This window comes from Pholcus phalangioides, unplaced genomic scaffold (genome assembly GCF_987345545.1).
Source record: "Pholcus phalangioides strain wild (caught in Gottingen) unplaced genomic scaffold, Ppha-v1.0 ptg000010l_1, whole genome shotgun sequence".
NCBI lineage: Eukaryota > Metazoa > Arthropoda > Arachnida > Araneae > Pholcidae > Pholcus > Pholcus phalangioides.
In genome coordinates this window covers 5875928-5898887 of record NW_028301603.1, presented here as the reverse complement: position 1 = coordinate 5898887, position 22960 = coordinate 5875928, and the positions used below count along the sequence as shown (strand labels likewise).

The 22960-nt window shown below is 38.7% G+C and overlaps 1 protein-coding gene across 1 annotated transcript in view; it reads left to right on the top strand.

Annotated features, from left to right (window-relative positions):
* Positions 1-22960, top strand: part of LOC149080797 (acetylcholine receptor subunit alpha-like 1) — a 171277-nt gene that overhangs the window by 129521 nt on the left and 18796 nt on the right. Inside the window, exons 4-6 of the mRNA XM_089237478.1 lie at positions 4906-5086; positions 10121-10739; positions 10841-11064. Coding sequence (XP_089093604.1) covers positions 4906-5086; positions 10121-10739; positions 10841-11064 — 1024 coding nt within the window. The remainder of the gene's footprint in view (positions 1-4905; positions 5087-10120; positions 10740-10840; positions 11065-22960) is intronic.

Below are 22960 nucleotides of genomic sequence, written 5' to 3'. Positions count from 1 at the left end.
CTCCTCACTGCATGATCAATCTCTGCATCGAGCGATACAAAACATCACATTCGACTTCTGCATAATTTACTGTGTATTTTTTCTGTAACTTTTGTTATCGTTTCACTTATTGACACCCAATATACACTATGTTGCAAAAGTCTGGGTATTTTTTTTTGAATTTAGAAATTCTCTCGAATTTCCAGAAAACTTTTCGTCAAATCGTTTTGAAATTTCGGTAACTTCAACCCTATGCTTGTACTCAGAATTCTCATTGAAAATTGTGTCACAGGTGCATTTGGAGCACCCACACACAAGAAATTAAATTATAAAAAAGGGTGATCAATACTTTATGATAAAAAAAACTACAAATGATTTGTAGCTTTCGCAAAATATTGTATTAACGTTTTTCAATACATTCGCGCGTTTTCGTGAGAATAGCACGTGCACTCACGAAGAAGTCCGTAAAAGCTTTAAAAATTCATAAAAACCGGAAAAATAACTGAAATAAAAAAACTGTTTGCAGGGTTAGTATCGCTAGGTCACGGAATTTAAGAAAGAAAAAAAACCTCTAAAAAAACCGATAGGTGGCGCTGACGAACAAAAGCCAAAGAAAATATACGCAAGTAACGAACAGAATGCCTTCAAATCGTTTATACAGCAGTATGTGTTCCGCATGACCACCACCACCACAGGGGATAACACATTGCAGGCGAGTCACAAATCCAGCTACGGCAGAGTGCAGCAGGTCCACATCGCTGTTTACAACGGTGAACTGGTTATGAATTAGGAGCGCAAGTTCTATAGAACCTTCTGAAAACATGAATCACCTATCTGAACACTACACATTACTTGGAAACTTCTTCTAATTGGAAGTATATTTCAAGGATGAACGGTCCGCCAGTAAAATAAGACACACACCCCCTGCTTGCTATGCTACATCCTGTATATCTAGCTACAAAATCATAATAAGAAAATAAGATATTTTTCGCGCACATTAGCGATTAAAAATTATTCACTAAAAATACTCATATCCCATTGAAAAATAAATTATCAAATTCTGTCAGATTTTCTGTGAATTTTATAAATATTGTTTGATAACTTGATAACTTTGCATGCCATAAGCAAAAACCCAGGCGATGAAAATTGGAACTTTTATAGAAAACATTTACATCTTCGTAAATATACATGCTGTTCTCACAAAAATGCACACAAAGTATTGCGCGACGTATTATATTTTGTGAAAGTTACAAAGCATGTGCAGTTTTTTTTTTTATTATACAGGTTTGATCAAAAGCCTCTCTTATTTAATTTTTTTTTTGGCGATCCCCTATACGCACTTGAGACTACTACTACTAAACTAGACACATGCACCTCGTCCATATTCCTCTGCGGAACTTCGAACGAATTGGTACATGTTGCACTGTGTGTGTGCAGTGAAATTTCAGTGGTTTGTTTTGGCAGTGCTGCCATCTGTCATAAATTTTTTCCAACTATGCATGAAGTGTAATGATTGAATAATAAATCGTTGTAGGCCCCTTGCTCGCTGCGGCACTCGAGAATAAATTTTCTCTTCGAAAGTACAAGGCTTAGGGTTTACGTGACCGATATCAGAACAATTTTTGCCCAGTATTTTTCTAGAAATTCGAGAAAATGTAGAAACTCCAGACAGATTTTTGGAAATATAGTGTACCTATATACGTTAGTGAAATTTTTCGTTAGAGTATTTCCAATAAAATATTGAAAGCTGAGTGCCATTCTGTCTCTAATTTCTCATGTCATCATGCATGAGAGTAGAAAAAAAAGCCGCTAAAACGGATACGAAACTCGCTCTATATATAGAGAGAGGAATATGAATGACCTTTAACTTTGACACAGGACTCTTTTCCTGCGCCGAACAAACTTGAACCAAAAGGAAATGATTTCTTTCGAACGAAATTCCGATGAAATTAAACTCGCCCTTTCCGCACATCTCGAGGGACTTGAAATAGATGCATCCAACACGAGAGACCAAAGATAACTTTTAAGAGTATGTGAGTGCGTTTGGTTTGTATATGTTTATACGGAAAAGGCATTCGGAATGCGACACCAACACTGTCATAATACAGGCCCAAGGAAACCCACGAACCAACAACCCGTGAAATGTTTATCCACGGAAACTTAAGTGATAAACTAAAAGTGATAAACATGGAGAGGTCTCTCTCTCTCTCTCTCTCTCTGTATATGGTTTGTTGGTGGTGTTCCTTCTCCCACCTGGACCATAATTCTCCCTTTTCGCAGAGCAAAAGTCTAGAAAAGAGTCCAAGGGAACATACGTTATGCGAGAGAGGACTTTGAATTCCCAACCTCTCTCTCTCTCCCTCCCAACCCCAAGAGTTCGGTGCAAGCAATCTCGGAATTTCACATATTTTGGAAATTCCGCTGCTTAATGGTCTCGGCGGCTCCCTTCGCTCGGATCGGAGAGCATGAATTCCCCGGTAATTCTCACATAAATACCTTGTAAAGGCGGTTTCCCATTGGCGTTATTTAAAACCTCCGGAAAAACTGGGGGGACTTTCCCGAAATTCGTGTCGACAAAGAGAGCAGTGGATGTTAAAGAAGTTGCTCCCGCGTTGGAACCCGTGCGTACGCATTAACGTGTGGCCACTCTTCTTTGATTGTGAATTTCCCACAAGAGACGTAATTTATCAATTTATCACGTATTGGCCTTTTGGCATTTAATTGGGTTCGGAATCAAACAGGAGCTGCCCTCTAAATCATTTGAGGCTTTCATTTCTAAGCTTAAAGTGGATATTTATATAAATAGTCAAACTTTGTTATAACGTTATTTAAGGGACGTTATAATCGAGAGTGAACTTTCTTAGATATGCGAAGGCTTATCGTAGAGGGAAGCGAACTGACATTGATAATATTATTGCAGTTGACATGTTTCTAAATTAAAATAATATATATTTTACTTACATATTTCTGTACAGTATTGTCATTCGGGCGTTGACACAATTTTTCGACCAGTGTGGCCCAGGAACTTAGTGTCCATAGAGGGGGGAGGGATCAGAAAACAGGCCCGACATTTAGGGGAAGGGCAGTTGCCCCCACCCTGGATTTTGAAAATACACTAAAAACGGTATATATATATATATATATACATTGAGTGCATGTGCTTTGCCCCCACCCCTGGAAAATGTTTGCCTCCCCCCCAACCCCCAGAAAAGTGAAATGACGGCCCTGTGTCAGAAAACGAGATCTCACGACCTATGGTAGTATAAACGAGCAAAAAAAGGGTTGTTCATTAGTTCAAGCTGTTCATTCCCCAACTTTCTTCCGATTTTTAAAAATTCAAATATTCAAATACCTCAGTGAATATTGCACTTAAAAGGTGGACTTGGTTTTTTTCTTTTTTGTCCTCACAGGAAAGTCAGTGCAATAACTTTGTAATTGGGGTTTTTGAGGACAGGACACCCGTGGGCTAAATTAACTAATTTTATATTGATAACTATACATCCCTTTGCAATATGAACGGTGCGTATCTGAGTCTACTCATGATTTAGATACTTTTATATAATTGGGAGTATGCCTATGGAATCAACGGTTGGCCAGTAAAATGCAGCAAGGGAATTTAAGCAATCACCTTGTATAATAAAGTTTGCACGTATGTACGCGACAGTTGGGAACTCCTTTTAACGAGGGGGAGATAGTGGCCATATGGGCCCGTATACATATTGCATGCAGTGGCATATTTACAAGGGGGTTTTAGCGGTCTCTAGTACAGGGCGCAAAGTTTGGAAACGTGGCAAATTTGAGGAGTGGGTGGCCAAGAAAATTAATTGAATGGGAAAAATGTGGCAGAATTAGTATAACCTTAAATAAATCCACCTCTGTTGAGACAGTAAGGAACTAGTTTAGTAAGTGACCAAAAGAGTGACTTAGAGCGTGAGCAAGCATGTGAATGAATAAAAGAGTGACCTGCAGAGGGAGACACCCGGTCAGTGAGTGAAAGCATGTGAATGGCCGAAAAAGAATGACCTAGAGCATTTGTAAACGTGCAAATTATCAAAAGACTGACTTATAAAGCAGGAAACTGTGACAGTGAGTGTAGAGCGTGTGTAAGCACGTGAGTGACCAAAACGTTGTATAATCATGTGAGTGATCAAGACACTGTGCAGTGATTTGACAATGGCCAAAAGAGTTACTTATCGAGTGTGTGAGCGTGGGAGTGACCAAATAAAAAAAAAAGACTTACAGACACAGGTGTACTTGCAAGAGTTGGGGCAAGCGGGTTATATCACAGGTCGGTTGATTCGAGGAAAGGGTGGGTCAAGAAAATTGGACTTGAATGGAAGAAGGGTGGCAAATTTCGTATATCTCCCACAGGCGGCAAAACCATAAATGCGTCTCTTATTACATGAAGTCACATTTTCGAGCGAAACAAAAAATGAAATAATACATGGCATGTTGCAAAGAGAGATAAATATGTGTTTGACATTCAGGAAGTGGGGGCGTTAGTAATGGGGACAAGAAACCATGTGAAGTCAGAGACACGTTGCATAATGTATGTCATGTATTCAAGCGAAACGGTACAATATAATAACAGGACTGCATTACATGTTGCATAAGAAAAAGTATGTACTTGACAACTAGGGATCTGAGGTTGTAAATATTGGTACAGAGAATATAAGAAATATTTAGAAAAGAATCCAATGACATTGATTTTGGGGGACATGCCAATGTCCCAATGTCCGTTGCTCATCGGCGTTATAGACGGGATGCTGTGATGAAGGAGCACGTTATAATGAATTTTAGTTCTAAAAATTCTTGGGCACTTTCTCGAATTCACAAACAGGGTCCGGTATACATGTAATAAATGCATAGAAATATATATGCTCAAAAATAATGTATCGAGGATTATTTGTTGTTTCCTTTTCACAGCGCTGACGGCAATTACGAAGTGACCATCATGACAAAAGCGATAATCCACAACGACGGCAAAGTTGTGTGGAATCCGCCGGCCATTTACAAAAGCTCCTGCCAGATTGACGTCCAATATTTCCCGTTTGATACCCAAGACTGCTTTATGAAATTTGGGTCTTGGACATACGATGGTTACCAGGTAATGCCGCTTCTAATATAACATGTACGTCTAATGAATAATATCCTCCTAAGTGACATCTAAATCAAGTAACAAAACCTTATAAATGGTATCACAAGTCATTAAAGTCAGTGTGTTCTTCAACTTATTGCGGACCGGTGACATTAAGCGAAAAATTAAGGCATAAAAAGCGTGGGGGGGGGGATAATTTACGAACCGGCTATCTAAATGTATAATTATTAATATAAAACATTCATAGATACTGATTTTAAACCGGTGTTTGGCATGAAAAAGAAACAATGTGTGTTATAATACTACAGTAAAACTCCTCTGAGACGGTCACTCGGCGTTCCGCGAAAAAAGTGGCCGTTTGCGGAAGTGACCGCCGAATAGAGTTTGTATGACAGGAAAAGCACATTTCAGGGGGGGGATGTGTCAAAATAACGGTTTTTAATGTCACAAAAAAATCTCATGCTCAATTTACTTACAATGCCCACAAAACAGATACATATACAGTGAAACCTCGTTACAACGATACCCGATATAACGATAAATCCCTCTACAACGGTGGCTTTTTTTTCAAATATTGTTTGTAACAGCCCATAGTCTGCAATGTTAAAGTTCTCTCGATACTATGATAAACCCTTCTATAACAATATTTTTAGGAGTGGGATTTTGAAAAACCATTACAACTTTTATTATTTTCATTTCTTTTTCGCTTGAAATATGCTTCAGTATATATTTGTAACTAATGTCACATGTCTCAGTTCTTCTGAGGACGTCTAATAACAATATCGGTGTTGGGCATCACCACCTAATCACCGAAATTCTTCGATGTTGCTACCTTTTGTGCTATACACCAAAGTATATTGCGATAAACCCCTTTACAGGAGCAATACACATCTAACTGAATTTCTTTTACAAGCTAATGAATTAAAATATTTTCCAGCGAATAAATACTCAAAAGTGAATTTTTTGGTGATACTAAAAACGTCAATTTAGAAACGTTGCCAACAGCAGCATAAATTTGATGGCACGTGATGATTGACTATCGATCTAAAGGTAATTCCTCTCTACAAAGACATTTTTTCTTGGTTCGGTATCGTTATGTATATCGAGGTTTCATCGTATCTTACGCAGAAAATACCATATCATCCGATCAATTCTTTAATCTTTATTATCCGGGATCTGCTGTTTCTTTATAGCGCAAGTATACTTGTACATGTTCTTTCATCACATTTCTTTTACTCCCTCACTGCTGTTGTAATGAATCTCTAAAGAAAGTGCCCTCGAACCGAAACTTCCACATCCTTTACTTATTCAGTAAAGATCACAGACTATATTTGTCTGGTTTTCCCCATCACCCCGGAAGCAAACTTTTAAACTGTCTCACCAGCCAGCAGCAACCGTATAGCATTAGCCCTTGTCATTCTATTTACAAATGTCTCCAATGTATGATAGTGTCATCCATGAACAGAAAATCCGATTGATCCGAAAAGGTATTTATGCTGATGTATAAAGATTATGAGGTTATACAAAAAGCACCACCAGCTCTGAATGCCCTGGAAAGAAAGAAAAACGCACACAAAAACGTGTTTCTTTTTAAACTCTTATCTACAAGGTTGTGGCCGCGGACAGGTTGGCTGTCAAACCGAAAGATACCCAGGCCACATCGCCATATGGCAATATCGGCTCATTGTCCTCACGGACGATATATACCTCTGGCAATGTATTTATAAAAAAATATACATGACAAAATATACATTACAATCCTAACAACTGTAAAATCATAATCTAAGTGTAAAATCAGTTGCGAGATCACAATCTACGTACACAATCGGAAATCAAGCATATAATCCTATATTCCATATTAGATCTTAATTCGAATATAAAATCCTAAAAAATCGCATATTGAAATCAATAATAAATCAGATAAAATTCATAATCGATTTCATCCTCAATTTAAATCGTTTGATATCCACTGCATTATACTGTTCTTGTGCCATCAGTCAGTGTTCTTTACAGTTGATCAATTTCTTTTTTTTTTGTTTGTGAACGGCGAGGTGGTGCAGTTTGTACTTGTGCTATTGGATGATGAGGCGTCTGTGGGATCACTTTGTATTCGTTGTCTTCTATCCATCTTAACTATTTTCTTGACTTTATTCGCTCCACTTTTGTTTTTAAAATCTCCCTAATCCAGAGTGTGACATTGTTAGCAGGGACAGGTTGGGCGCTCGCCGCATATAGATGTTGCCGCGGAACGCGCGGGGGGGGGGGGAGATTTTTGTGTTATGTCTATGGAGCCTATTGCCCGTTCCGAGGAAAATTGGCAGCGAAGAGGGGTGGCCGCCTAGGAGGAGTTTCAATCTGTATATACTTCTTTTCTTCATAATACACGTAGGTGTTAATTTAGTATGCCAAAAAACACTGGCTACTATGATTTTGTGCAAACATTTTTGATGTGAGGGGCCGTTCAAGTATTACATAAACTAATTTTCAGCTGTAACAAGCTACTCGCTAACTTGTTACATTAATTTGTAGTTAAATTTTAATGAAGCCTTTTAGAATATAATTTTATTTACGACGCCAGACAGTCTGGGAACTGGGTTGGACTTTTATTCAGGTATCGTGTATAGAAATAGGTGAGGCACCTATATGCACAGGTGTTACCTCCAACGCCTTTTGTAGATTCTCAGAATTGACCCTGCCCTTTTGGGCAGTGGTACCTTGAGAAGGAGTGGCAGATGGATTTATCATTGGTATGTAGACATCGGGGCAGCAGCGAGATTCCAGTAAGGGATTCTAGTCTGGGACCCAAAGGGGAGGGGGGTGTGACGTGTAGGAGACGGAACCAATGAGAGGGAAACAGGAGGAAATGGGAGGAGAGAAGGTGGTTGAAAGAGACAGAACGAACTAGGTCTTGATCAGAGGTGGTTGTCCGGGGTTTTTTGGAGGAAAGTGGAAGAAGCGGAAGATGACGAAAGTCTGGGGTAAGTCTTGACCTATTGCTTTCTCCATTCCTCTCTCGCTCAAGGAGTAGTAGCATAAAACAAATGTACTGATTTATAAGTATGTGATTTAAATACATCCTCATATATACATTATTTGTTATAGCTGTAAATAAATAATAATGTACTCCGACCTGAGGACAAGGATTAAATAATTTATTGGTATTAATTGATATCTCGAGTATCAGCCCCAGACGCTGAGAGCAGCTCTGGGACACAGCCATTTTTGACCCCCCCCCCCTTGTCAGCAAAATTGCCTCTCTGAATCCTAACTCATATTTTCATAAACGGTGGTTGATGACGTAAGCATTATCCAAACACCTCCCCTCCCCCCTTGTCATCAAAAGTCAGCAAATCGGACCCCCCCCCCCTATCGATGATGACATAATACTTGAACGGCCCCTGACCAAAAAATCAATCACGTCAGGAACCCGTATTCAAACCTAAACTATACCTAAAATAAAAACAAATTAAGTGTTGTAATACTTCAAGTGAAATAGGTTTTTGATTTTAAACCAGCATGCGGTATGAAAATGAAAAACACATATGATATAATAAAATATATTCCTTATTTTCATGCAACACATTGATGTAAATTTTATTCCCTATTACGCCGGTTACAATGTTTTACGTTTATTATAAAATTAATTTGCGGCAAACCTAAAAAATACTGTAACCGGGTGCATAGAAAACAGGGGTTATAGGATTTTACTGGTGAACCGTTGATCTTGGATACATACTTCGAATTAGGAAAAGTTTCCAAACAGCGTGCAATACTCGGATACGTCTTTCATGTTGCAAGGGCTTATATAGTTATTAAAATATAAAAATTGTATATATGTATATAGCTTTTTATACAGTCCCCGTGGTGCACCCCCTACCCCAAAACACAGTTTTACATGATTCTAAGTGCACCATTCACTGAGATACTCGAATTCGAGAAACGGATGAAATTTGGGGAAAAAAGAGCTTTAAATACGGGTAAACCGTTTTACCTTAGTATATAGGTTTTTTCGCAACTTCCTTCCGTTTTGCAAATTTCAATACCTCAGTGAATATTGCATTTGGAATCATGAATTTTTTTATTTGGCATTAGAATAGACAGGGTGCCAACTTTGTAACGAAATTTCGTTATAACGAAAGGATTTCTTAGGTCCCTTGGACTATCGTTATAACGAGATTCGACTGTATAGTAAAGCGGTTTGTGGACTGGCGAAAAAATGAAAATAAAAGAAATTGCGTATGTGTGTGAGAAAATGGGTCCGTGGTGAAAGAAGAGAGTGCGGACCAACAAAAAATGAGAAATATTTCTTGGACAGGGAAAGGGGGGCAAATGATTTGAGGAGTGACACAAAGATGTGGAAAAAAAATTGTGCACTTGAGAGATTTGAGATTTGAGAGATTTTGTGGACTGGGAAATGTGACATAATTTGAGGACCTGCGAAAAAAAGTGAAAATGTTTCGTACTAGAAAATGGGGCTGTAGTGGGAGAAAATTTTGCGGACCGGCAGAAGCCAAAGATTTCATGGACTGAAAAATTTGACTGCGAGAACCCGTAAGAAATTTTGCAGAATGACAAGATAGTGAGAGATTTCGTGGACTGAGAAATGGGACAGAATATTTGAGGACCGCTGAAGAAGGTGAAAATGTTTCGTACTCGAAAATGGGACTGTAGTGGGAGAAACTCTTGACGACCGACAGAAGAAGCGAAAGATTTCATGGGCTGAAAAATTTGACTGCGAGAAACCGTGACATATTTTGCAGAATGGCAAGATAGTGAGAGATTTTGTGGACTGGGAAATGGCACATGATTTGAGGACCGGCAAAAATGGAGAAACTTTTATTGTACTGGTAAATAGGATCTGGAAATGGGATCATTTTTAATAATTCACAGGAAATATTTATGGGCCAGCTGTTGAAGAACGTTGGGTTAAAATATCTCAAAATTTCTGATCCACCCTCTCTTTTGTTTTTCCTTGAATTTGTTTCAATTTTAATAGTATCTTTAAATACATATATTTTGTTTCTTGTTTCTCGTATAAATAAGGTGGATCTGAAGCACTTGGACGAGATTGCAGAATCCAACATAGTACCGATTGGCATGGACCTGAGCGAGTTCTACCTGAGCGTGGAATGGGACATCATGAACGTCCCAGCAATGAGACGCGAGAAGTTCTACAGCTGCTGCGTCGAGCCCTACCCAGACATCACGTTCAACATAACCCTGCGTAGAAAGACCCTCTTCTACACGGTCAACCTGATAGTCCCGTGCGTCGGGATATCCGGTCTGTCCGTCCTGGTCTTCTACCTACCGTCGGACAGCGGTGAGAAAGTGTCGCTGTCCGTCTCCATACTGCTGTCGCTGACCTTCTTCTTCCTGGTGCTGTCGGAGATCATCCCTTCGACTTCTGTCGCCATGCCCCTGCTGGGCAAGTACCTGGTTTTCACCATGATCCTAGTGACTCTGTCTGTCATTGTTACCATAGCCGTTCTAAACGTGCATTTCCGGTCCCCGTCTACACATCGGATGGCCCCGTGGGTCAGGAGGATATTCATCCGCTACCTGCCCAAGATCCTGCTCATGAGGCCCCCCCAATACAAGATCGAGACCGATTCCGACGAGAAGATGGCCAAGATCACCAACGGCGCTGCCGAGAACTTGGAAGGTGAGATAATTTGATCGTGAAACGTAAAAGCATGTCGCGATGTTTTTGTTGTAGAGAATCTCGTGTTAGTATTTCTTACGTATGTTTGTTTTCTCCCACAGGCTTTATAAAAGATACGGTTGGTAACAACATGACCGACAAGCAATACGGTGCCGCCTCGGCTTCTCAACATTTCCGCCAGGCGGCGTCCGAGGACATCATAATTCACGAGCTAGAATCGAGTCCTGGGATCGTGGAAAGGAGATTTCCGAACGAGATCGAGCGTGCTATTCAAAACGCCATGTTCATTGCTCAGCATATTGATAATCAAGATGACTTCGCAAGCGTGAGTTTTATCATCACATTTGCAAACTGTTTTTTTAGTTAGAAATCGGGATTACACTTCATAGATGTTTGATAGAAGATATTTTACAAAACTTGGAAAAAAAAAACAACCAACGAGAGTCCATTGGGTACATTCACTCGAATGTAACCGATCCGCTTATTGATTGGATTTTCCAGGTTTTATCAAATAGTTTTAACAAAACTTTTGTAGTGTAAGCCCGGCTTTACAGCTGCTTGAAATCACATGACTCATCGGCCAATTTCAAGCGAAAGTGAAACGTCAGCATTATCGTTATGTTTCCAGCATTATCGCACAACTAGTTTAAAGCTCTAGGATGGATGGCGACGAGTCGGCCCGTCTTTCTAGGCACCTTAGCTTTAGTTAGATGAGTGATTGTATGAATATATAGGTGCACAGGTCCCTTAATGAAAAAATACGTTCACAATAATAGTTTCAAATATTTAGTTAATATCTCGGTCACTTCGGTGGTTTAGAGTCCATTCAGTGACCAATACTCTAACGCAGGGGGTGGCCAACTTCTATGTGTTCGTGGGCTCACTTAATGGTTAGATGCAGCATCGAGGGCCGCGCCAACACTCCAGCGTATAAGCCGCATCAGTAAAATGACCCGGAAAATTCACAGATTTGTATACGCCACAAGTAATATGGTGAAACACGGGCACTAGTAGTTGAACTTTAACCTTGGGCTTCGTATTGCTCTATTTATCCATGAACGGACACGTATTTGTTATCTTGTTGCTTGTTGCATTCCAAGCTAGATGCGAAACATTAAAAATTGCACTGTTTCTTCTGCAAATTATTCTATTCAATACATGCATAGTTCAAATTCCAACAGAATACTTTTTGTTTAAAATATTTTTGCAATTTTTTTTTCTTACCAGTGATTTGGCAGTCCCCCCACCCCTCTTATAGCGGCACCCAAAGAGGCCGAACGCATTGAATGAACGGAATTTTATTATCGTGATAAAAAACATGTCAAAAGCTTGTTGTTTTGACTATCTGCCGAGTACCGCATTCAACACATTCTCCGATGTAATCTGGAATGCTTTAACACGTGATGGTACCAAGATAAGATGGGCCGAAACACACATGGATCTGTGAACGAAACCTGTTAGATGTGAACGAATGGGTGTGCACCATTACCTGGTGCTCTTGTACGTCCATAAAATTACACTGAGCCCTAGAATGGTAACACATATATTCCTATTACTTTAGCCACCTTCTTAATATATATACTGTACATAACCAATACTATACTAGAGATACATCTATTGTGGTGTTACTCTAAGCAGAATATCAGTTCTCCGAATTGAAGAAGTGCCAGTCTGGTGCAGATTATCATGCCACCAACCTGAAATGTTTCGTCGCAGTGAGCAGAACACCAAACATGCATGCAAGTCCATAGAATGTACAAGTGCAAAAAACCCAGCGAGGTGGCAGAAACGAAAAGTTAAAACAAAAAGGCCACAACAAACTTGACCAGCAGTTTTTTCGTTCAAAAAGGCAAGGGCAACATACTGAGAACATAGTAAATTATTTATACCACTAGAAACAATGTAATAGTAATTACATAATTATATTAATTTTATTATGTGATAGAAATTAAGTAGTATATACAGGGTGATTATAAAAAAACTATCCCGACATATGGGCCCCTAACTATCATACCATTCGCAGAAACTGAATGAAATTTTGGCATAAGGTATTTTGATGTATGCGCTCAAGAATGATATGGAAAACAACAGTGTTACTCTAACAGTTACGGTTACAGTGAGAAAATTTCGAAAATATCAAATGGCAACACCAAGTTTTTTGTATTGGAATGTGATCTCCATTGTTAAAAACCCTAAATAGCGTTCGAACGGCAACTGTAGCATGAAAATCACCGGCGGTAGATAGGCTAAAAGTGAGGACAACCAATAAGGACAGAGAAGCAGCATAAAATAAAACATTTTATTGTGTTTCACAAATTTTCCACATGACCTTGTGGAGGACTAATCAGGCCTTGTGGGATCTCAGCCGAAGAAACGGTGTGACGAATGAAACGAACGTTAATGCTCTGGTGCACGGCAAAGTCCTTTTTCCTTGCCTAGCTCCGGGGATTTTCGTGCTACAGGTGCCATTCCAACGCTATTTAGTGTTTTTCAGTATGGAGATCGCATTCCAATACAAAAAACTTGGTGTTGCCATTTGATATTTTCGAAATTTTCTCACTGTAACCGTAAATGTTAGAGTGACACTGTTGTTTTCCATATCATTCTTGAGCGCATACCTTAAAAGACCTTATGCCAAAATTTCATTCAGTTTCTGTGAATGGTATGATAGTTAGGGGCCCATATGTCGGGATAGTTTTTTTATAATCACCCCGTATATATATATATATAGCTCAAAAATAACAATCAGAAATTTAAAACACGGTATTTTTACCTTGTCGGGTCAAATGGTTTTGTTGAGCTTCATGTCCAGCTGTTGGCCACTCCTGCCATAACGTATCGCCTACTGGGCACTTCAGGTAAGTAGGACTGTCCTGAAAGGGGGGGGGGTGAGCTGTCACATCATTCTTCGTACCAAATGTGAATGGTGGAACAATGTTTGTTTCGGGTGCATTTAACACTAGAGTCAATTTGACCCAAATCAAACTTCGTTTTCATTTATCTCGTAAACTTAAGCTCTGATGATGAACAAATTTCGTGACTTTTCATGATATCATATGAGTATTAATTCACGCAAATTTTATTATCTTCACATTTCGTGTTTCAGAGCTATAAGCGCTCATAAAGTACCTAGAACCGCGGTTTGGGTCATTTCGACCCAACGTACTATTCTGTAGGAAAAAGGGGTGTATAATTTTCTTGGAAGTGGTTACCCTTTCTAAAATGTATTTCTAAATGTGTGTGTGTGTGAAGATAGTGAAGAATAAAAGTCTTTCAAGGTCAATTTACTGTCCGGAGAGATTATCTTCTTTTCAATGAAGGAATGGCGTAGAGATAAATATTTTTTTCCTTCGTAAGCTTGAATACTCGGAATTCTGACGGAACTGAAGAAAGGTTTTCGGAAAGTAAAAGCTTAACTCTAGAATAAAAAAGTGTAGCTGAAATTTCTGTAGGCAAACGATTTCAGAGAAAAATTTCTTGCACCAAATACGTTTTGAAAGGATTTCCAAATCTTGAGAAGGATCAGCGTTCAACGAATCTGTCTTTCAGAGCACATAAGTGATGCAACTGATCAAGCCATTTGTGAACAAGGGCAGAATTGCCTCAACCGACACCTTTGTTCACTACACTGAAGCTGGCTCAAGTACTGAAAGCCACACAAAAGATACTATTATAGATTAGTAGGGATGGTGAGACGAAATCGAAGAGCAATATTATCTGACGCAATATAGTGACACTACAGTTTCATGAAACATCACTGCGGTAAAACAATGATGCCACAATGATAAATTATGAAGGGAAAAAAAAATGTTTTTTATTACTCAAGCACGCTTCATTTGACAGTCGATATCGATAGTGGTAGCCCCAAAAAGCTTCCACAGAAACTATTCCACACTACAATTCAATAGAGTTTGCCGTAGCTGCAGCTGATCAAATCGCCAGAAAATGTTCGGTTGAGCATGTCCACATTTCCTACATCTCAAAAAAAAAAAAAAAAAAAAAAAACTTAATTTTGTATACGGCAGTGTACAGAAGGCCAAAACTGTTTTTCGAACGCAGTTTCTCAAATCTTATTGAAGAGCTGGGCCCATCATACTTGATGGCCTTGCGCAAGAGGAAATGTCCGTGCGCTCTTGATCATGTAGTAACTGTTCGTTAGAGAGAGCCATAAAAATAAATAAGTAAAATAAAAACAAATAAATAAACGAGTCTGATGCCAGGTAACATCAAAATGCTAAAACAAAACTGTTAACTTTTACATGGGTTGTGCAACTTGAAAATGCGGTGAATGTGCAAGAATAATGAAGGAAAAAAAAATGCTCCACTCATCATAAAAATTTACCTTATCAGTAAGAAATCAATACCTATTCGACAGAATACTTAATTTCATACGCTTGTTTCACATCTTTGTCATATTATGGGATTACTAAAAAAAGTTTTTGTACTGAATAGTGTAAATAATGTTAGTAATAAGTCGTATTTTTACAGCATTACATCAATTTTTAGCTAATTTTGAAGCTCATTTTACAAATATAGTTTTTATGAACAAATATAGTTTTTATGAACAAATATAGTTTTTATGAACAAATATAGTTTTTATGAACAAATATAGTTTTTATGAACAAATATAGTTTTTATGAACAAATATAGTTTTTATGAACAAATATAGTTTTCCGTTATGAATACACTATTAAACAACATTGAATAAAAGTAGGGGGAAAAACCCAGGAAAACGGAAAATAAATTCCTTTTTTCGCTATGAGACACCGTTTGTTCACATTTTGGGTCAATTTGACCCAGTCCGCGGTTCTACTGTTAATAGTCAGTGTGACTTGCAGTCCTCTTCAGGTGGATCTATAGATTTTTTGATTTGTGGATTGTCGAACCTCAACATAAATTTTCAGTTTCGCTGAATTTTCTGGTTATCAAATTCTGCCTTCGCTGAATTTTCGTGTCAGTAAATTTGCCCTTTCGCGACATTTTTTATGTGTAAAATTTCCCTTTCCGGTAAATTTTTTCTTCACTGAATTTTTAAATAATTAACGTGATCTTCACGTATTCCCAAGGGATCAGCATGATCCGTCCAGGAAATTTGTTAGTATTAGTAGACATCCATACCCGAACCGGGATTCGAACCCAGACCTGCACAGTGAGAAGCTAGTTCCCTAACCACTGCACTGCCAGGCGGCTAAATTAAAGCTGTCGGTAATTTTTTTGTTTTAGCTGAATTTTTGCTCTCGCTGCTTTTTACTTGTCTTCGCCTAATAGTCGTATCGGTGAATCCCGCGTCGAAGAATTGTTGGCTATGTATGTCCTGTGAAACATGTGAGACGTGAAAACATGTTCATAGTTGGGTTTTGTTCTAAGCCAGCGGTTTTCGGTCACCATTTATCATAGGAGCTTTCAGCCCAGCACCGAGAGCGCCAGACAGCCTACTGTGCTAGCCACACATCCACTAAATGTCATTCTCATTGCCATTAGACGCGAACGATCTTTATTTTTACTAATGAAGGCATCGTACGACAAAATGAAATAATTGTAATTGATAGAAACTACGCATAATGGACAATGTCCATTAGCAAACAGCTTCCTTTAACAACTTTTCTGGGCTCCAGTGTATTTCGCAATCTTGTGATGGACGGGTAGCGTCGTCCGTTAGCGGATAAAATTTTTTGTCCCACAGAATCAAACGAGGATCAAGCAGGAAGGGCGATCGCCAATCGCCCTTCAAAAAAGACGAGTGATTTCGGTAAAAATCGACCAATCTCTACACAATGAATCGCCCTGGATTTGCGCCTGCTGTACCATGAGTGTCCAAACTCTCCCACGAAACTGACCTGGGAGAGATTTTCCATATATATGGGGCAGCACCAGTTATCGCCAAAAATGAAGCCAAAAGTAAACAATATTGCCAAATATTGTGAAAATCACAATGACGGGGAAATGAAGCATTACTGCAAATTTGAGTGGGATTAAAATGAATTAATTCCACGAAATAAAACGTTCCCCAAGACAAACGTGGGAGATTAATATTCTTATTTATAGTTGCAGTAATCATAACACAATTTATAAGTTGCAAAATAATTTCAATGTTTGACTTCAAAGCATAAAATAATAAAGCATAAAGAATAAGCATAAGCATAAGCATAAAGCATAAAATTTCAAGTATGCTTCGCATAAAAACCGGGACACTTTTGCCGAAAAGTCGGGACGGCCAGAAAGCATGAAAAAACGGGACCGCCCCGGGAAATACGGCGCATACGGTCACCCTATCCATATCCCATGAGTGTCCGTTATCGAGGGGTTTCACTTACGCGTCGTCTACGTATTCACCCATTCAAAATATTGAGAATGAAATGACAAAAGGAAGCCTTTACGAAAAGAAACGATATGACTTTGTAAAAAAAAAATGGCTTCAAAAATTAAGATATCTTAATGGAAAACATCGATTACCAGAAAATCGATCAAGACTTTGTATTTCAATAGGAGCCGAAAGAAAGGAATAGCATAAGAGGGGAAGCAGCAGAAAAAAAAAGATCAGAGTAATGAGCTTAAAATAAAACGCCAAAAAAAAAAAACGAACACATCCTTTTCCCCTATTTATCGCATTTTTTCGTACTTTTTGGATTGGTTCTTTTTTCCGCTAATAGATGGCGCAAAAAAAAGGAGAAAAAATAGGGTATTCAGATATATATGGATAATAGAAGGGGCAAAAAAAAAAAAAAAAGGCTGAGGCTGAGAAAATTCTTCACAGTTTGGTATCTTAGCTCGATTGAAAAGGAGAAAAAAATGGAGAAGGAACTTTTTTTCCTCCTTTTTTTTTTCCTGGAACAACTGAAGAGGGAAAATTGGGAAAAAGTCCAAGGAATGGCTCAAATTCCAGGCTTAATGAGCCAACATTTCCCCGATAGTCAGTCGGGGGAAAGGAGTTATTTCCCTCCGCCAGTTAAAATGATGGCACTTTAGTTGAAAATGTACAATCGAAACAAAGAAACTGAAGATTTCCCCCCTTACATAAATGTTGTATTTGTATTGGGACCGATGTGTGTATGAAATATCGGTTTGTTTTAAACTTGACTAGTCTCTTATGAAATCATGCATTTGCGATCGATGATGTCGATCGAAAGGGACAAATTTGTACTCACTTATATGATTTCTGGGGAAATATTTTTATTTTTTCCCCCCAATTTATATTCGGATTCAATTATTGTCTTTTATCCTAACGATATACAGTCTGACCCGCTTAAATCGGGTATCGGATTAAACGGATTAATCCGCTTGTTAGAATAAACCCTCCTCAACCAAATATCATTTACAATCTTGAAAAATGAAACTATTTTGAATATGTATTTGAACATACTGTATGCTAAATCAGCGTTTTCTTACCTTTTTTCAACTATGGGGGCCCCTTTGGACCTTAAGTCTCTTCTATCATTCTGCTTTTCTCAAAGAGTTGGATTAAAGCCCCGACTTCTGAGGGAGCCCGGAAATCCCCAACTTTACACTTTTTTTTCTAATTTGAGGATAGGCACGATATTTTCTTGTGCGCCCGGGGCCTCAACCGACCTTAATCAGCACCTTCTAGTGATAGAAGGCCACCGCGCTCTTCTTGTGACGCCATTTCCCTCAGGGGAAAAAAAAATCCCTGCTCGTGCTAGTATACCTGACCAGACCAGAATAGAACTTTTAGCCGATTCCCATCCTATATGGACGACTGTCAGCATACAAACTGGCCAGGAAGGCCTATGAAGAGGGAAAAGAATGAAAAAGCTTAAGGGGAGAAGAGGGAAAAGAAAAACGTCCATTCTATACAGGGGGAAAAAAGGGGAAAAAACACTGCATGGGGGACACAGCGCAAAAACCTCAATATACGTTTTGAAGATGTAATTATCCATAAACAAACTTATTACTGTACCTTTCAGTTAATGGCAGTCCTAATGCATAACTGACTGTAAGTTAGTATTTCGCCAACATCATTTCAACTCCATGAGGGTTTACAGTCAAAAAACCAGATGGGCACATTCAAAAAAAAAAAAAACAAAAAAAAAAAAACAAACCACTACTATTCCAATTGTTCAGGATCAAAAGTATACAGTGAGATATATACATACATAAGAGTTCTATTCAGTAAGTGCTCAGTAATTTAAGAATTATGTACAAACACAAGATTCAAACCTCTAATGAATACACTAGAAAATTTCAACTACCGTTATATATACATATGGTGCCAACATTTTCATATATACAAGTATCAGCTATAGATTATTCCAATTTAAATGGAATATCTGCTGTGGTCTCCTATATTTCCCTATGGCTTGTACATCATAGTCCACTATGTCAGCAAGGTGTTGGTACGTAGACTCTCTCATTCTGTCAAACTGATCTTTGTTTAGAGTTTGTATATAGTCAAATATATGTGGGATATCCAAGTCTTTTCTAATATTAATACCTCTGATGAACCATGGGGCATTAGTGAATCTTCTAAGAATTTTATTTTGAACAGTTTGTAAGTTTTTAATATTCATCTTGCAAGCATGGGCCCAAGCAGGGGACGCATAAAGTAGGGTAGGTCTGAGTATTGATTTAAAGAGGATGATTTTGTTATGCAATGTCAATTTGGCCTGTGGAAACGTGATTTTGTTTAACATGCCCATTACTCCGTTAGTCTTATTTTTGATAAATTCAATATGTGAAGAAAATGAGAGATTTTTGTTTAGTGTACATCCCAGATACTTCACCAGGTTTACTGGTCTTAAAAACTGGTCACCAATTTGGATAAGTTGTCTGGGAAGTTTACGTCGTCGCGTAAACCACATGAATTTGCACTTGGCAGCATTCAATTTGATAGCAGATTTATCACACCAGTATTCGATGCGATCCAGAGTATCCTGTAAATTTTCCACTGCTTGTGATGCACTTCTGCTGCTGCACAACACCGCACAGTCGTCCGCAAATAACGCTATTGTTCCATTCAGCGGAGCTGGTATATCATTGATGTATAAGAGGATCAATTGCGGGCCCAACACACTGCCCTGTGGCACAGAGGCTCGGATGGTTTTAACATCTGATAAAGAATCTTGTATCTTAACCTGAAAAGTCCTACCCGGAGGGAAGTCAAGATGAATTAGCTTGGCAAGTCAGACTTGGCGATTTCTATGCCCAACATCCAATCACTATGCAGTATTTGTGAGCCAATCAGGAAGATTCTACGCCAAAATAAGAAGAAACGAAATAGGATGCTGTGTTATAAAATGTGGCAAACTTACTAAATAGTCTAAATGACGTTTATGGCAAACCGTGCTGAGGCTTCTTAATCCTTTTCTGCTTATTCAGGAGCCCAACCTAATCCAGGACAATGACAGACCCTTTATACTTATTCAATTGATTTTTAATTATATAGCGAGCAAGAGCTTTTATAAGATTGATCTCTGGACACCTAGGCTTATCTTATGGCCGACGGCAACTAGAGAATACCGCCATATGGCAATTCATGGCTTAGACACCTGTGCTATTTCAGTCGAATGCCGTTATTGCGAACCCCAATGGACCGGAGAACTCACTCCGTTGTAACGAAATTTTGTTATAAAGGAATTTCAGGTTTTTGAAATTTTCCTATGTAAACTGAATTGAAACTTGATTAGAAAAGTGTTCGTTAAAGCGAGATTTTTACTATAAATTTTTCTTTCGTTAAAACGGGATTCGACGGTATTACTTAACCGGGCATGCATCTCATACGCATTACTCTGCGGAACTTCTGACGAATTGACACATGACAGAACATGTGTTCTAAGTGTTAGTGTGTGTAGGCCTAATTTATTTATGGTATCAGACTTATGCATATTTCGTCTCATGCTGATGCTGCCATCTCCCTTCTGTATTTTGAAGTGGAAACGACAAATGGGATATTTCATGCTATGTGTGCATCGCGGTAAAGGTCTGCTTGTTCTCTGCGGATACCCCTGGGATAGAATTCCTTAAGCTCCTTTCTTGGGAAGAGGGTGGTGTGTATAAAGCTGTATCAACGGCCTGAGTCCAAGGGCATGGTGGTGTTCTGTGGCCACAACTTAGCTTGAAGTAACAGTTTACATATTTGCACTTTAATTCTCAAAAATCAAAGTACCAAATCTCGTTGGTGTGTCATATGAACGTGGGGCTTTCCCTGATCACTAAGACATCGTTGATTTGATTTATACTCCAGTCTTGATGGATTGGTTTGATAATCAAACCAGTTGATAATTGAATATTAGGTTGATTTTATATTATTTGTCTTTATGGAACGTTGCCATCCAAAATCGTGAATTATCATGAAAGGGGCCATTCAAGTATTACGAAAGTAGATTTTTAGCCATTTTTACCCCCCCCCCTGCCTTGTCAGCTCTGGCCCTTCCACCGCATATTCGAAGTACGCTGGGGGCGGGGGCGATGTGTTCCCACCCAAGACGATCAAAAATTTATTTTTCATACCAAAAGTATTTAAGAGAAATTGGAATATCTGGAGAAAATACACTTATATGTTTTTGTAATCAATCTGTTAATTTCTATGCTATTTGAAGACTAATACCTTAAAAATTTCTCTGTAAGCAATTTCTTGTGCCCCCCCCCCCCCCGAAATATCGATCCTACGTAGGCTCCGATTGTCCTTCGAGAAAATACATAGGAAGTCTGACCACCACCGTCTGACACTGCTGTAGTGAACTTTGCTATGTATGCACGGGGGGATTCATTTATCACATGATTACCTACAAAACTGAATACACACATTTTTGGTTGTGTTTGCAGTTGTGGGAATCAATAAATCAAGTGAACTAAGTGGTATGGATTGTTGTTTGCTAGTTGGCACTGAGCTCTCGCTCTTTATATCATGGTCTCTCTAAATTCTAGGGCTGTTAATTAATTGCAAAAGATGGTTGATGGAACACTGGAAAGACGGACGGGGAGTCTTTCGTTTGAGCCTACATATCAATGAACCACTAGGAAGTTCTCGACTTTTCCTGAATTAGCATGTTCTTATAGTATACCAGAGCTTTTTAAGAACAAAGATACTAGCAGATAAATGCCTAGCAAAACGGTGGAGGGATGTCATAGTGGTCTCCCTTCATATTCTAGCACATTATGCGATAAATACCACCAACATCGTCACAATTGATTTCTAAGTAGGTTATTATCAAGTAGTAGTTATTAAGTAGGTTATAATCAAAGCTGCATTAAGAGTTCCTGACATTAGAATTGTTCCTGAGAGCTCCTGATCTAGATTAGAGTTGAGACCACCTTTCAAGCTGTTTTGGTTATAATCCTTCTGAAAGTCGCTTTTTGCATTTCACCTTCGTGTGACCTTTCTTTTCCTCCTCATTCTTATCTGCAAGTGTCTGTCAGCAAGTGTGCCATTTTTGGTTTTTATCAAGCATTCCCGCCATATTATAAGTTGTTTGCTCTGGAACGTAGGTAATTTGAGCGTATATGATCTTCTCAAACAATTAGTTTAGAAAGTGCAAGCAAACGTATTTATGAGAAAAATTCTAGCCCCCCCCCCCCTCCCGCATTTCATGCGTCAAAAACATAAATGAAAGTGCTCGAGTTCATGGCGCTTTATTTTCACCGATCAAATAATGCGACGTACAGAAGTGTATAGAAGCTCATCGTCTTCTAAATGAAACTTCTTGGTCAGTTTCTTTGAATGCAACGATATCCATTATGTACGCAAGAGGTATATATATACGGTGCGAAAAACTTTCCCCTGAATTCATTGCGATCTTTGGTGTTTGGGGGTCTCCCATTTTTTTCCCCAAAGAGACAAGAGATCAAAGAAATTTTGAAATTCATGAGATGGGATTTGAAATCCGAAAGGTCTGAAAGATTGAAAACTGACAAATTTGCCCTTGAATCTTCACTATGGAATTCATTCATAGAAAACAGTGCGATGCGCTACAAACCAGGGCTCAATTTCTAACTGTCGACGAACAACTTTTACCCTCAAAAGCAAGATGTCCATTTCCACAGTATATCCCAAGTAAGCCAGATGAATTTGGGATAAAATTCTGGCTTCTTGCCGGCGTTGACTCCAAATATATTCTAAACGGATTTTTTCCTTCCACTGGAGCAGATAACACCAGACCAGCAAATCAACTTTTCCATGAACATATTGTAATTTTCGATTAGTCGAACCGTATCTAGGAAAAGGTTGAAACATAACAAAGGGATAATTATTTTACATCACCCCTGAC